The sequence below is a fragment of the Micropterus dolomieu genome, linkage group LG23, assembly GCF_021292245.1.
Source record: "Micropterus dolomieu isolate WLL.071019.BEF.003 ecotype Adirondacks linkage group LG23, ASM2129224v1, whole genome shotgun sequence".
NCBI lineage: Eukaryota > Metazoa > Chordata > Actinopteri > Centrarchiformes > Centrarchidae > Micropterus > Micropterus dolomieu.
The window spans coordinates 33,449,736-33,466,916 of record NC_060172.1 but is presented as its reverse complement, the minus strand read 5'-3'; the positions used below and the strand labels follow the sequence as shown (position 1 = coordinate 33,466,916).

General features: G+C 40.0%; 1 protein-coding gene across 1 annotated transcript in view; it reads right to left on the bottom strand.

The window, feature by feature from the left end:
* opcml (opioid binding protein/cell adhesion molecule-like) overlaps positions 1-16,831 on the bottom strand; it is a 190,943-nt gene extending 174,112 nt beyond the window's left edge. Inside the window, exon 1 of the mRNA XM_046039789.1 lies at positions 16,273-16,831. Within this exon, the coding sequence (XP_045895745.1) occupies positions 16,273-16,430 (158 nt within the window). The 5' untranslated portion in view covers positions 16,431-16,831. The remainder of the gene's footprint in view (positions 1-16,272) is intronic.
* Between the last annotated feature and the right edge of the window lie 350 nt (positions 16,832-17,181).

Sequence of the window (17,181 nt, the reverse complement as noted above, 5' to 3'; positions counted from 1 at the left end):
TTCATGGTAGCAACCAAAGAGAGTGTGCTGAACACAATTATAACAATTACAACCTCTCTACAAGTACCTCGATCACTTCTGGAGAGGATGCCCTACTTTTTCCATATCTGATATACAGCCATTACTACAGGAAGTACATGAGCTTCCAAATGTCCCCCCATAATCACCATTATATATTCAACATAACTATTTATGCTGGGGAGGTCAGTAATTAGGCTATTCATTAATTAACAACATGCTTATCTTCTCATAACAAATGGTAAATATTAAAAATAACTTCCACAGCCTTAAGAAAGTAAGAATTGAAGAAAATCATTTTTCACTCATTATTTTGCAAATATATTCAGCTCAGTGCTCCTTTTGGCTCGGTCTAACCTCTATAAGGAGGCCTCTGGCATTAGTATGATGTTCACATGACAGACAAGCAGACAGACATGTAGGCAGGGAGGTTCCACTATGAGGATATATTAATGTCTCTTACCAATTCATCTTAAGCACTTTGCACTGGCTATAGTTCTTTTGCAGCAACCTTCATTGATTCAAGGTTTTGGAGGCCAAATGAATCATTGCTCTTATGCTAGGAATTGCAATACTGATATTAACTCTACATTGTTTGTAAAAGGCCAGGCTGGATAAGGGCATTGGGATATTTGGATGCATGAGATGAGATTTTGGTTGCTATCTTAAAAACAGGCACGGGAAAAAAAACGGAAAATACTGGAAATCACAACCTGACTATGACTTTGCACAATATAGGTGAAATCTCCCTCATTAGTGCTATGTCTATAAGCTGTGTAAATGTTAGCTGTATTTTTGGCTTAACGTTAGCCTAATTTAGGTTGCTTTGGTTTTTATATATGGTTATTTAAACCTCAGGATTCTTGAAACCTAAAATGATTAACCCTCCACATAACTTTATTCCATGGTATGACACTTACGTTTACTTTTACATTTACTTTTTGAACATTGTTGCTGGGAAATGTTGCTGGTGGCAAGTCCGATTATGTTTTGAACGGAAAGCGGCTGAGCGGGGAGGCGGGGATTACAGTAGTAATCTTTACTCATTACCATTGACAGCAACATTGCTCAGCACCATTTCTCTAAAAGTTGCTCCGTGTATCATCAGCTTTACAGTCACAACATTAGGTAACCCCCGAAACCTCAAGAGGATATTTGCTTGTTCTTGAACCAACCATCCATCCAAGTATTACTGTACTTATTTCTGAAAAAGGCAAAGAAATGGAGGAAAATGCTAAAGTTGGACGAGCAGCAAAGACTGTAAGCCCTGCACAAAGATCAGGAGGTGATAGAACTTAGTAATAATTATCTCTCCTACTATGTGACGTTGACAATCCTGCTGTAAAAATGTTGAAAACAATGAGAACAATGGGCAGCACTCATAATGTTTGGACCCAGCTTCAGGAAAGCTTTAGGGCTACTTTTTCTCCATATAGAGTTTGGGCTATAAGTATAGAGGTAGATAAATAAGAAGGATGAGAATGTGCTAAAAAGAGGATGGAGAGAAGTAGGTAGGAGAGTGAAAGTAGTAGAGCGTAAATTGCCTTGCAGAATGTGGCATGAACGGAAAGTGTAGCTGATGAGTATTAATGATATCAGAAAAGTGCAGCCAACACGCACAGGGAGGGGACACCAAAAACAGGCTGTAATGGATGTGGCTAGCTCTTAGAAGTGGAGGATCTAGTTGGACTGCAGCACGGTGCATAGATTTCTGGATATTAAAAATTAATCACTACCTCAGTGATTTACGACAACACAAAGATGCTGAAACCTAACCTGTGCAAGATGGATGTCTATAGAATGCATAGAAAAAGACTGATACAACCCTGGTCAAATACTGGAGAACGGGACATGGGAAACAGAAACCCAATCCTCAAGTATATCCAGTGGGTCTACCTGGTGGAGTAAGCTTACTGCTTCAAAGATTTATAAGTTACTTGAACATACTCTGACTGTTAGGCTGAACAGATCTAAAGGACTTTTTCAGAAAGTTTGAACTCAGCAGCCTCACTGTGTTACATTAACCTCACTTCAGGCTTATATCATATTTAACACTTCCACTTGCACTGCACTTTTGCTGAATACACTGGTATGTGGTAATTCTGTGGTCTATAGAGCTGAATGGTAAAAAGACCAGAATTTGCTGGCAATGACACAACAGAGCAGACCTAACAAAACAGTACGGTTGAAGGCACAACAAATAAATAATATGGGGCTATGTAAGGATTTCCATGGTGTGTGTGGTACGTTGTCACTTTGGAAAATACCCAAGTCCAGACATTAAGACATCCCGAGCCGATCCTAAGACTCAGTATTAGAGCAGATCTGAACATGTTTCATTGGAAACCCAATCAAATTCTGATCCTTTGTACTGTACCTTTACTGTATTCTAATCTGTTTTGTCCACCTGAGCCTGCTTCAAAGCTGATCTCCTTTAAAACCGCCAGGCTTTAAAGTGCATTTCACTGCACATTATTATTTTGCACATTACAACACATTCTGCACATTACAACGATTATTTTTTCAATCGATTAATCTAACATTTATTTTTTTCGATCAGTCGATTAATCAAACGACTAATTTTGTGCAATCTAAAGAAAAAATGTGGCCTATTACTCAGTTAACATAACAATTTATCCCATTTATTCACTGATGAAGCACATTAGAATAATGACAATAGTAGCATATCTTAAAATTAATCCAATTTCCATGTTTACTGATGTTTTGTTACAATAATAACAATAACAGACATTAATTAGGCTACTTTACTTAAAACTTTAAATGTTTCTGACATGGATTTATTTCAATATTGAATAATATGTAGTAAGATAATCACAGGCTAATGTATTTCTGCATCAGTGTGGGACAAAGAAAACAACTGAAACTATTTACAGACAGTCACAGATTGTCTGTAATGTTACTTTCAGCTGATTTCTCACTCATACGTTGCCGTTAAATGAACAGAAAATATGAAACGGCCGAACTAGGGTTGGGCGATCATCTCTATTTTCATATCGTCTGATCATGGCTACTTGAGATCACCGATTGGCGATCTGATTGCCAGGGGGCGGTGTTACATAGCAGCAAGTCAGTGAAATGCCAGCATGGAAGAAACAGGCTTCAGGGAAGAAATTCGTTTTAACACAAAGGCTATGAAGAAATACTCACTAAAAAAAACATTTTAATGGACTGTGCTGATAATGTGACGTCCTTGTGTGGAGAAAAAAATTAGCAGGATTTGTGGTGCTGCACAAAGTGCACCGGGATACTTTCACTACACGTGTTGGTGGACAGCAGTTGTTCAGCAATGAAGCCATTTCCAATCCACAGAGCTCAGGGAGCAGCAAGCTGTTGAGTGCATGTGTATCATACTCCCAAACTTTAGACAGTCGAAAGCGCGGTCTTGTATCTGCAGGTTGTCAGGGGGATCCCTGCTTGCACTGGATGCAGCAACTCTTCGTCGCGTGTAATACGAATCGACGTATTTATATAATCGATTACGTCAACTACATGGATGAATCGTCCCAGCCCTAGCAACTGACTTCTGACATCACGTTTGGCAAATTCACAGATTTGCTAAGCTGCAACTCTAACGGAGCAGTTATTTCTCGTCTTTTTTATTAGCAAAGAGCAGTGTACAACACGTCCAGGTAGCAGCTTCTCATCATTTCATATGATGATTAATGTTACTTCAGTGAGTGCACCAAAGACTGTTTGTGAGGGAAGAAGCTCAACTATGCAGCGCTGTAGAACTGCAAGTAGAGTGTGTTTGTGGTTTGATCAACTCCAACAAAGTGAAACATCTTCTCCCATATCCTATCAATAAATTAAACCTTAATCTACTTTATAGGACTAAACCGGGACCTCCAGCATTAAGTAGCCTGTGAAAAAATGAGGAGGCCAAACTTAAAAGTCTACAGCCATTATTTCATTCTGTCAGATACATATTTAATGAACATTTAGGAAAATAAGTAATCATCGGAACTGACACGGCGTCAGCAGGTACCTAATATTAACCCCTTAACGCCTGAATTTTTTTACAATAAAAAAATAATAATAATTTGTGCTTTCAAGCTGATGTTAAATTAAGTGAAGATTGTTAATTTGTCTATAGAACAGAGAAAAGATATAAATTCAGGTATGATGTAGGTATGATGCAAATTAGCGACAACAGGCATAAACAACAAACCAGGGCTTGCAAAAGGTTCCTAGGTACGTATCAAACATGCAACAACAGGCATTGGGGGAATCCATGCGCTATCTTGGCTTGCAGTCTGAAAGGAAGAGGTGTGATGCAAATTCCCAACAATCGGCGTCAAGGGGTTAAAGGACTTGTATCGGGATTGGGGCAAAAAACACAAACAACGGCTGTGAATAAGAACCATGGATTTCCACTTTTCAGTGACTGAGGAAGTCATTGTTTGTTGTCCTTGGGTTTCTTTTGATTTTGTTTTTATTAGGCTGTAGGATAACTGCCTTGAGCAGGAAAAATCTGGCCCTTTTTTGTCATGACTGAGTGGGTTTCTGAAAAGTATTGGGAAAAATTACACATCATTATACCCTTAGGCTTCCCTTTGCAAGATGCCCTGGTCTGCCCCTGATCCTGATATCATAACAAACTACAAATAGAAATAACAAACTACTTATTATTGTACTCAGGTTGTATTGTAGTGTTTCAGATGAATGCCTGAAGCACAGTTAAACAGAAACAAAGGAGATGGTTAGTTGGAACTTATCCAGTCATTCTGATAACTGAACATACATTAAAGAAAACCATTGGGTCCTTTATGAAAGCATGGAAAAGAGATAAAAGCAGTGTAGCATGCAGCATAAAGGATACCCACTTGACCCATCTTTGAGTAATTCTGCACAATTTAGGTGAATTCTTGTTTAAATATCTATTTATTGTTGTGGAGAAGGCATGTCTGTTTGAAGCATTCCTCTCAAAGCTCTGAAACTCGCCAGTCTAGATACACAGACCTGTGGAAGCCTAGTCAGTGAAAGCAGTAGCTTTCTTTGTTACTGAATTATTCAATGTTGCTCATATACTTGAAAACTTTCATCTTTTCAACAAAAACCCTGATGTTGTGTGTGAGTGCTGATCAAGAGAAAGAAAGTGCAAGAGGGAAAGAACACAAGTATTAGACTACAGTTACTTAGTATTTTAAAGTATGTATCGTATGGCTTACTTATTCGTTGCTTCATGTTGACAGTTTTGCAACATAAGTTTTCAGCAAAGGCTGGACAATAATGGTAAAAGCAAAATGAAATATGTATCCTTGGTTTGTTGTTAGGAATCAGTGAAAGCGTCGCAGATTAATTGATATTCTCTACTGAACAACAGACAGCCCTATGGTTCTACACAGCTTTGTGAAAAGGCTTCAATTAAGGGTAGGCCTTTGTTCCATTTCTTTTGACTTGAAACCAGCCATTCAGTTTGAACACCCTGCATATCTCCACCCAATGTTTCAAGTTACGATACAATAAAATGCGAGCTTGAAATAATACCCACCTGCTCATTAGAGGCAAGTACTTCTAATCACTTCTGAGTGAGATATGAACACCACGAAGATGGGAATTGCTTAGACACAAATCAAAGTGACACGGGCTTTTACGGTTTCAGTGGCCCCCAATATGAAAATATATTAATTTGGTATCTTAATATAAATGATCTTCACTAATGCAAATTACAGACTCACCCAGTGTCATAACATAATCACACTGTCATGCAGACAGATGTCCTGATGGCTACATTTATGTGTGGGACTGGAGGTAGTTCAGTGTCCTATTTACAAAATAGGTGTGATGTTACATGCCTCTGATGGAGGCGTACACAGCTACCACATTATTTTGATTGTGCTGCGTTGTAAGTCTATAACTGCAGTAAACATACTATACTATGATGTGTCATCATATAGTGTGAATTTAAAGGTTCAGTGTCTACGTTTTAGTGGCATTTAGTGTTGAGGGTTGCGAATTGCAACCAGCGGCTCACGTTGCATTCAGATAGTCCCATTTCCCGAGTTGTTAAGTATTCAGTGTGTGTGAGAAGTGTGAGAAGCTACAGCGGCCGACACGCTCTGTCGGCTCTTGTGCTAAATAATATGTGTGGTCCTCCATTTGTCCAAATTTCTCTTCTTTTCTTACTTCTGAAAAAACTACTACTACTACGACTACTAATACTAATATTACTTGTGCTTCTTCTTCTTCTTCTTCTTCTTCTTCTTCTTTGTACGTATTCAAGGTAGTGAAGAAACATGCTCTGTAGAGTCATTTGTCCTTTTGGGCTACTGTAGAAACATGGCGCCGCAACATGTAAGAGGACCAGCAGTGTTTGCAGATAGAAATGGCTGATTTAAAGGAAATATAAACATAACGGTTCATTATGTTAGGTCTATGCAAGGTACACCACAGAAAACATATATATAGTTATAGATAATATATTGCATTTCTGTCAATAGATCCTCCCAAATATGACACACTGGACTCAATTCCGATATACAGTAAGTAACTTTTATGATTAATTGATTAATCTTTTAGTAAAATGTCAGAAAACAGAAAAAAATCATCACACTTTCCCAGAGTCCAAGATGACATGTTCTTGTTTTGCCAGTCCAGAAGCCAAAGACATTTAGTTTACAATTATATAAAACGTTGCACAAGCCTGTCATCAAACATGCTCACTTGCCAAAATCACTCAACAACGCACACACCTTTCAATTTCTTACAGCAAGTAAAAGTTATATTGGCACTGGAAGAAATTCATCTCACACCACTGTTCAAGAAAGAGGTGTCAATCGTGGTGACTGCACCTTTACTCAGACAGGCCTGCCACCAGTTGCCACTCGGCTCTCCACACTCTGGCTTACAAGGTTAAGAGAGGGCCTCTGCCAAGGGTCAGCATCACATTACCTCAGCCATCTCTGGTGCTAATCTGTCCACCTGGGTGCCAAATTGTAAAGGGCCTGTCAAAGGCATAGCTGTGGAATCAGTGACACTGAGGGAAAGCAGCATTGGCCCTCGCTTTTCAGACCTGTCCTAAAACACATCTGCTGCAGAAAAGAAGTGACACAGCCTTGTGTACTACTCCTCATTGTGAGTGGGGGGCTAGCTATAAGACAGCCTTGCTGTCATTGAGTCTGAGTGGTAAGTCTTGTTCTCCTTAAGGACAATGGTTATAAGGAAAACAAGATTCGCCACCTGCTCCCCAACCAGGCTTCAATTCTGTCTCAGTGTGATCAGTGCCACAAATGCATGCAAGCAGGATTGCTGTCACCCTATGCTGAATGAAGAGATTTTTGTCTAGATCCTGTACCACTCTCCTGGACTGTGTTACCAAGCATAACAGGTTGGTCCTACAGAATCCACTGTTACTGCAGACAAGCATAAGGAAGAAGTGGTATGGTATCGCAAACCCTTACATATAGGCAGCCTCCATTCACTTCAACTTGGGTGGCTGTGCAGATGAAGATATTGTGTCCCCTCAGACAATCTGAACAACCCGTGTGTTTTATCCTACCAGTAAAACTCATCAGTTGCAGGTGTCACAGAGATGAACAGCTGTGTTTCATTCTAAAAATGTCTATACCAATTCTGCCTTGATACTAATTTTATCAAATCCATTTTAACAAAAGAAAATAACATTACACATTATGGTACAATGACTCACTTTAAAGGATGAAGCTGTTCATAAGCCTGGGAGCAGCTGAGAAACTGTTTTTACTCTGCACACTTAATAACTGGACTAAAATGAAAAAACCCATGAAATATCTGTACAGTATTGGAATTTTAAATAACAAAAGAAACATTTATTATTTATTTGACGTCTAGTCGGTCTAATCCAAAGAAGAAGAAGGGAATGACTTGTATGGGTGATGTTTGTGGTACTGGGAGATACTGGGAAAGAGTAGACCTCTTAATTTATCTGTCTTCAACATGTTTGCTTGCTTCTACGATTTGTAACATCAGACAGCCCATCACCAGCATTATTAGGGGCCCTATGTAGTGTTAATTTTGTCAGCCATTTTAAAATTTAGTCTTAGTCCTGTGTCAAATGTCCTTGTTAGTTTTTGTCATATTTAGTCCACTGTATACTATTTTTTAATCAAGTTTTAGTTGACTAAAAGTCTGGGTATTTTAGTCTAGTTTTAGTCATTAACCATCATTTTAGTCTTTTCTAACTCAGTATAATTTTGATTAGCATTTTGGTCAATCTGCTCGAATGTTATCTTTGTTCTCATTTTTTTTGCAAAGGAGACATTACCTTACCTCAATTGCTAGATGGTTAGCCTTGATATGCTGCTTCAAGTTTGCAGTGTTTTTACCAAAAATCCGATATAATTAGTTCGCCCACTCACAAATATCTAAGTGCCTCTTTCTTCCTAACCCTAGCCGTAGCAGGGTTCGCATCCTCCACAGTACAGAAACATTTTCCTCGTGCACCGGGCGTCGCCTCGATCAGCCAGCATTCAAAGCGCAGGAAGAAAAAAACACAGCTGAATGAACACTCTATTCAGGTGAAAATTTAGTGGGAGAAAATATGGCTTGTAATATTTTGTCTCCTCATTATACTGACAAAAAGAAAGAGAGATTTTATTATCCCTATTAAACATTACATTTTAGTCTCGTCATTTTTCATCAACAATATTGCATGTTGTATATATGTTAATATAGACACAGTCAGCGTTTAAGGGCATTGTCGCCGTCTCGTCCTCGTCTCATTTTAGTCAGGGAAAAAAAGTTTTTTGACGAAAATATTTCGTTTAGTTTCGTCTGACGAAAGTAACACAAGCCCTATGTAAATCTATAGGGCATGGTCAAAGGTGCATGCCTACATGCATTTAAGGCATGTCCAACTATATTTTTACTAGTTAAACAGAACATAATCTGTGTGTAAAGTAATTTTTAGTCTCTTAATTAATCATAGGTGTGTTTGGATGTAACATGAATTTAATCAATTAAACCAATCAGTGTCATTTCCCATTCCACTCGTTCCACATTTTATTGCGTGCCATGCGATGCAGGGAACTGGTCTTGGTCTTGACTCGGTCTCACCCTCCCTCGGTCTTGGTCTCGACTGCTCTCAGCCCCTAAAAGTCTTGGTCTTGTCTCGGTCTCGATAAACTCTGGTCTTGGTCTTGACTTGGTCTTGGTTTGGGCGGTCTTGACTACAACACTATGAATATGGGCAGAAGTGTGAAAGTGATATAAAACCTTTTCATCACGAAGCCTAGTGTTACTAATGTTACAGTTCTGTGGTTTATCAGTGAAGTGTATGAACTACACTGCAGACTGAAGTCTCTGCTAACAGTAACAGAAAGACAGATCCTCATTATATACGCTTGGGTCCTCTGTGAAACATCTGTGTTCTCACTGCACTGCATTATTATAAACTAAGATGAACTGGTCGTTTCACAACTCTTCCAGGTGATTTCTGTATTGTTTGTTCTATTGATGTATGAGAAACAATTTAGCATGTGAAGGAGCTATGGGTAGTTTTTTTGTAAATGGAATGAATCACGTTTTATTGCCTTTATTTATCTTGCCTTGATTGTGAACAGGATGTAACCTCACGTAAAAATAAACCACTGGTCAGCTTTCTTGGTTGCCTTTAAAAGCCTCTATGCTGCTTCCTATGTGAAGAAATTGATTTGGATTTTCCGCGAAATTCAGTGGCTTATGTAGGCTTGTATGTTCATGCACGCTCCCAAGCCTCTTGCCAACTGATTCTGAACTCAAAAGCGACACCATTGCAGCTAACAAAATGGAGTCCCAAACGTGAAGTCGGACCAAAAATGACGTTGGGCGAAAACACAAAACCGACCCAGAGTTGGCTTTCTTCTTATTAGACAGGTAAACTAAAAGTACTGCAAATCAGGTGAGATATATTGTGATTTTGTGTTTTTGTTGGCTCAAGTAAGCTAACATTAAGTAAATGTAACGTTGTTATGCAATGAGCATGGATTAGTCAAGCTGAGTTTCCAGCATTTTGTGTGATGCTGTCTCTGGTGTGTCAGTTTTGGTTCACTTATTAGTTCGAGCACACGCTAAGGTCAGTGGTAGTGAAACCTGTACAAATGTCCCCTTTAATGATTAGAAAGGCTGCTGTCAGTAATTTTAAACGTTTCCATGTGCATGTAATGTTACAGAAAATATTGTGGGACATTTAAGTAATAATGCACCGATCTGATACTGATATGAGATCTCAGCCTGATACTGACACGAACTCAGTGACAAGGGGTCCGATCTCTTGGGCAGATCTATTCAATTCGATTATGTGCATGCTACGCAATGCATCAGCAGTGCGCCTGTAGACCCAAACATTTTGCTAGGAGAGATGACATTTTGTTTTACAAAGTTAGGAAGCAATGTTTAAGTCAAGCCTGATGTTGCCTTACATTTAAAATAATAATTTCCAGTCTCTTCCTGACAGTGAGGAATACAGCTTGTTTACTGGTACTAGATCGGTACTCGGCATTGGCCGATACCCAAAGTCAAGGTAATGTTATTGGTATCGGTACTGGGACTAAAAAAGTTGGATTGGTGCATCAAAGAAGTAAAACTAAAACCTTTAGTTATAAACTTGACAGGACAGATATAGGAAACTCTCCGGGGAAAACAGAATTTAACTTTTAGCTTCTGAAATCTTTTGATGATCTCTGATCTGAGCTCAGAATTGATCAGGAGGATGGCTGCTTTCAAAAAAATTCCCTGTATGAATCTGGATTGTGTGTGAGACAGTCTGGATGTGTAGAAGAACACAGAACATTAATTAACATTAGATCCTGACCGATCCTGTCATCGTGTCGGGGGATTTAAATAATCAATGAAGCTATGATGCTGTGTGCGCATAGAGTCTCTCTTAATATGCTTCATCCTATTTCACCCACCCACAACCCTACCACGATTAATCAGAATGTTCGCTGGATGTGAAAATGACAACTGCGTTGTTCGTAAACTAGCGATGACACATGTGCTGCACTGTGTGCTTCTTTGTGCATGGTGTAAGATAAGACCCTAGATCTTGGTTCAAACATGCGTGAGATACACTCCTTAGGTATTGAAATTTGGTACGGAATGACAAAGCATTTTTCGGTACTCGTTAGTACCAAATACCAATTCGGTCAGTACCCTGCCCTACAGCATGTTTGTCTGTAGCCCTCCATAGAGTTAGAAAAGATAAGGACTACAGTGTAGAATAAAGTTGGCATTCTAAATTTGGAAAAAATGGCAGCAATAACCTGCAGAAACAAAATTGCACAACTTTAAAATAACATTGGTTGCTCAGTGACTGCTTTAGATGAATTTCAAACATTATAATAGAACAACTTTAATTGGAAGGAAATTGAAAATCCGGCACTAAGAACAAAAAGCGGAGGTTGATCAGCAAAATGTCAGACTGGTGCGCTTTCTATTTTTATGAAAGAATACTTGAAATGGTGGTGATGGGTGCTATGCTATTTTATAAAAGTCATTTCACTTTATAGAATCATCATTTTATCCGCATTACTATTTAAAGCCATAGTAAGTCCATTAGCGGTAAAACAGGATCAGTACTTATCAATACTTATCCTACATTTTTTTATGGGTGGTGCACGAGGGATACAGAGAACCTTGATGCTACCAAGTCTGGAAAAAGCATGAAAGCATTAAAGTTTCAAAAGTTGTTAACTGTACAGGTTTAAACAAATGATGTTGTATACCTGTATGTTCATTAATTACATTTTTCTAACTCTTGCTCTACCCACAGAGGCTGTAGCTGTAGACTGTATTCAAATCCTTTAGTACTAATACCATCAAAATGTAACTTTTTCAAACTGAATCATATTTCCCCGTTTTTACGTCAATGTGACTAATTGGGACAACATTTTTTTAAATTGGTCCAGTATTTAGTGAGCATGCTGCAGTCAGAAAAAGAGATTAAGACCCTTTTTTGTCTAACCAGAAACAGTCGCTATAATACGCTATAATAAAAACAGTGATTTTACCTTGCTGAACACGGCAGTTGCTGGTCTACTGCTGCCTCAGCTGGTTAGTTAGTTTGTGTTAACAATCCAGAGAAGGTTCAAATCAAGGGCAACTGGACTTGGTTGAAGACAATTGAAGACGTTTCATCCTTCATGTAAGGCTGCTTTCACACAGCAGGCCTTTCCATGACATGCATTATTGTACAATGGCGCTGTACAATGCATCTGCCCCACAACTCTCTCTCTCTCTCTCGCCTTTTCGCTCTACTGCGTCCGCTCGGATAAGTAGCATGCACGTAACTCAGAAGAGATCTTGTGACCTGGTGGGTTTCAGGTGTAAGAAAGGGAATTTGTGTGCAGATGATAGCAAGGTAGCAGAGGAAGCAAAATGTTCAATAATGGCTTTTCTGGAGCTTTTTTGTTTCAAAGTTGCATCAATTCCGATCTGACTGTCCAGACTGAGGTTGCATTCCAAATATGAAAATGGCCCAAATCCCTGTGACTCGGGCTGTTCACAACGGTATAAAAATATCAGATCTGAGTCACATATGAGCAAAAAAAAATCAGATTTGGGTCACTTTGACCTGCAGTCTGAATGTTGCCTTGGATTTTAACCTTCCTTGGATAATTATGACCTTGGATGACCTAAACAGACATTTTGTGTTAACAAGTTTGTTTGGGTCAACAAACTAACCAATCGAGGCATCGATAGACCAGAAGTTGACCTTTAAAGGTTCATTGTGCAGTATTTAGCAGGATCTATTGGAAGCAATGCAATTGCAATGCAAATTCAAGAAATTTGGAGATCCATGGTTTTCACTGGTCAGGAAGGGTATGGAAAATTGCAATCTGAAAAGTAACTAGTAACTTAAGATGTTGGACAAATGTAGTGGAGTAAAAAGTACAGTTGCCTCCGAGATTCTTATTGATATTGCTCCAAAAGCTGTGTTACTTGAATGATACTAATTATTCTGCTGCTCACATCTGCTTAAGTTCCTGTTGGCAGTGGCTTTCTTTATGTGAGAATGATACTGCTTTGTGTTGCCCTTGACTGTCTTAATAGTACAACCCTGTAGAAATCAAATAACACCCTAGGAATTTTGCCAGCTACAGGAAATCATCTCTCAGAGGCAGCAGTCTTTCATTAAAACTTATTAATGTTGTAGTTTCCCTGGACTAAAAGCATTTAACCCTTGCCAAGCAAAATGCAGTTTCCAGACACTGTGATTAATTTAGGAGTTTGCTGGTAGAAATTAGTTCTATCAATGCTGCATTTTTATACATAAAATGTTTAACTAATAACACAGCAGCGCCTACCAATTTCAGCCTGTCTAGTCTTCCCATTATGTCAATTAAATCAGAGGTCAATGACACAGCTGTCCTCCTCTCCGGCCTCCTCAAGATTTCCAGCTCCTGGCCACCTCCCTGTCCCAATCTTTGCATTACTGCCACATGGGTGAAGAGGGAGTTAGAAAGGCTTCTCACAAACAAGGCAGTGGGTCCTCACGGCATCCGCCTCAAGGTTCTCAGGGTTCTCAGGGCATGAACCAGTTAGCTGTCAAATGTGAGGACAATGCTATCATATACCAGCTCCACAGGCCTTATTCCCATCTGCAGAAGCTGGGAAGCAGGATGAGAATGCTGTCCTTTGATTTCTCTGGTACTTTAAACACCATCCAGCTGCTCCTGTTTGGGGAGAAGCTAAAAGCACTGCAGGTGGATAGCATGGCTTCCTGGATTACAGACTGACTAGCTCACTGACAGGCAGAAGTTCATCTTCCTCCAGGACAGTATATTGGATACACTACGGAGCAGCACAGGGATGCCCCGGGTAACGGTATTGTCAGCTTTCGAGTTCATACTCTACACCTCTCCTTTTAAGATTCAACTCAGGGTCACAGCTGCTCCACGAGTTATTTGATGACTTCTCTATTGTGTGCTGCATAGGTTAGGGCAAGAAAAAGGAGAACATGAGTCTGCCAAAAGAGTCCTGCCAGCTGCTACAGGGGCAAGTATTTGCAGCTCAACATCAGCGTGACAGGAAGAAGCAGGACGTGGTTTTCAGCCTGTCACCATCCAGGGTGAGGAGAGTGAAATGGTTGGTTTCAGTGGCTCCAACAGACTATTTAACAAGTTCTACTAATCAGTGGCAGCAGCGCACATTTGTAATGGCTGAGCATGAAGACAGGATTAACAAACTGGTAAGAAAGACTGCCTCTGTTCTCTGAGGCTGCACAGAGCAGAGGAGAGAAGATGAGGACTAAACTGAGCAGTGTTGGGCAAGTAACTCAGAAAATGTAATAAGTTACTTTTCACTTATTTTTAAAAACATGCAACGTTGCTTAACGCCACTCTCTCCTTTTTGTAAATGTCACATTGCTGTGCTGCTTTAGCAGCGGCTTCAATAAATTAGATGTAGAACTGCTTGTGGTTGGTCTGGCCAAAGTTTAGAAACGGACGACAGTGTTCTTTGTTCTTTCTTAGACTGTGACACAATAATGGCAATACTTACAGCTGGGGAAAGAACGCCTCTCTCCCTCGTTCTCCATTTTTCCTTTAGCTTTCCTACTAGCAGCTGACTTGAACAACATCAGGATCACTGGTGCTGATCTGCCACACAGTCACACATTCACGCCAAGTATGGTGCATTCAGTTACACAGCGTTACTTGGATTAGTAACTGTAATCCCTTACACTACTAGTTACTGGGAAAGCGATTACTGCCAAACACTGGTGGTGAGCTGGTGAGGATATGGCGCATGTTCACTTTCCACCTCATCAGCCAAAGGTACAACAGCGAGCTATTTAGCTGCTCATCTGTGTCAACAGTCATCAAACTGTGCAATAATTCTTGTCCAGAAACCTCATATCTCAGCCAGCTTGGAGCCATCTGAACTCTACTGCCCTTAGCTGACAGCTAGAGGTACTGAATGTGCTGCCTTTTGTATGCATGGAAATGTAGTAACATTACCATGAGTTCTATAAATTTATGTCTGATTTCATAGCACATCATTTGCAAATCTTGATTGTAAAACATACAAAGCAATCAAGACTGTTGTTAACATCTGTAACACCATACAGATGTGTGTAACTGTTCGGCATATGTTGAAAATCATGGGTTCACGTGTTTATTTAACCTCACAATCGGGCATAAATTTTTTTAATTGTTTACACTTCTGTTAATTTCCTCAATGCTGTCTGTTCTGCTTAGTTTCTATTTTGCAATGTCTTTTTTTCTTTTTCTTTTTTCTTTAACTGCCATTGCCTTTGTCAGTACAGTTTATACCTTATTTTCTCTTTATTTAAATATAACAGACTACTATTTCCAGGGTGTACCCCACCTCTCGTCTAATGTCAGCTGGGATTGGCTCCAGCCCCCCCATCAAAGGATAAACAGGTACAGCTAATGGATGGGTGGATGGGCCATTATGTAAACATACCAGTTCACATAAGTACAGGTGTTTCATGGTTTTTCCAGACCTTTTCAAGGTGTATTACAGTCGACCGATACGTAGTTTATGTCTATATGTGATAGGGAAACATGTTTGTACAATGTACTGACTGTGTGTGTGTGGAACTATCTCACATCCTTTCACAGGGATTCTGACTTTCTCGCACCACACCTGGTCTATTCTTATACAAGCAAACCCACAATACAGTTTATGACATATGACAAATACACAGTAAAATACTGTGTTAAGATAGAACTGGTGATTTAACACCAAATATGATTAGTTGTGATGATCACTCTGATATAATGAAGAGTATCACGTAATAATATGATTGTAATAGTTAAATGTGATTTTTCATCCAGTGTTAACTGATACAAATTGCCAGAAATTGACTCTATCCAGTCTTCCAAAACATTTCATGAAGTGTAACGAAAACAACACAGCCCGGAAGATTAAAGGAATTTGTATCACATACTCAAATCAATAGTACACAACCCCTCCCAGTGCTGAATTTGAGTATCTCAGCTATGTGCATCCTCTACAAGAAATTAACCAACGGGATCAATAACATTCAAGGGCAATGAGCAGGAGAGGCTAAACACCGGGTTTAGTAAGCTTCTAACTCTCACGCATGCAGCATCAGTAGTTAAAATTCATGTCAAAAATACAAGTGTGCGTTTTATATAGGTTAGGATGACCTTTAGTAACTCCTGGACCGTTGCACATGATTATTTGTTGGGATCAGCACGCTGAATAACACGGGTCCGTCCCCATGGCGCACGGCGGGAGACAGGCTGATATTAGTGATGTGAGAATGAAAAACAGTTAAAGACTTACTTTAAGACGGCGCTGTCCCCCTGTCTGACAGTGATGTTGTCCTTCAATACAGAATCCCCGCTCCTGGCTGGAACTCCTGCAGGTACAAGGAATAACAATTTAAGTCCGAGGACGACCAGGCATTTTCCAGGCACCGCCAAATAGCCACAAATTCCCATGTTTTTCTGTCACTGCGCAACTTCCAGGAAAACTTGAACGGTCGGGTATTCCTTTTGCGTCTTGAGCTGCGGATCGCAAATTCCACTCCACAAACAAAATGCAGTATCGCCTACTGGAACTGCGGACGACCTGGTTTTGCTCCAAGTAAACAGGCTTGTTATGAAATACTGTCCGTGTCGATAAACGCAGAAAAAAGTGGCTTTCCGCCCTCCAGTCGCTCTAGGAAACTGACTTCGGAGGAGAGAAAAGCACCGTGTTTCTCAGAGAAATGCGCACCGTCTCCTCCGCTCCGAACTGTAATCGCCGTGAAATGGATGCTGTCGGAGAGATGCATCAGCCAACTCTCCCTGTATGTTTTTTCCCTCCGTGTTCGCTTTTCTTTTTGCCGTCTGGCTGAGACTGTGTGGAGCTGTGTACACTCAAAGCAAAAGGCTGAATTCGCTTCAGTATCATTTTTTTTTTTTTTTCATTAAGTAGGCTACAGCTCCTGATGCCCCCCTCTCCCTCCCTCCCTCCTTTAATCGCCAGGTAGCATCACTTGCCTGTACCCAGCACCATGAGGACCATATGGTCTGCAGCCTGCAGTGTTCCCATATTCATAGGGGTTACAGTAGGTGGCTCCCAAACTGGGATCCGGGGACCTCCAGTGGGCCCTTAAGGGGGTTTACAGGAGACACTCCTATTTAGCAACATTACCCATGATAAATCATTATTGTGATACACTTGATATGATTTCATCATAGCCAGCAC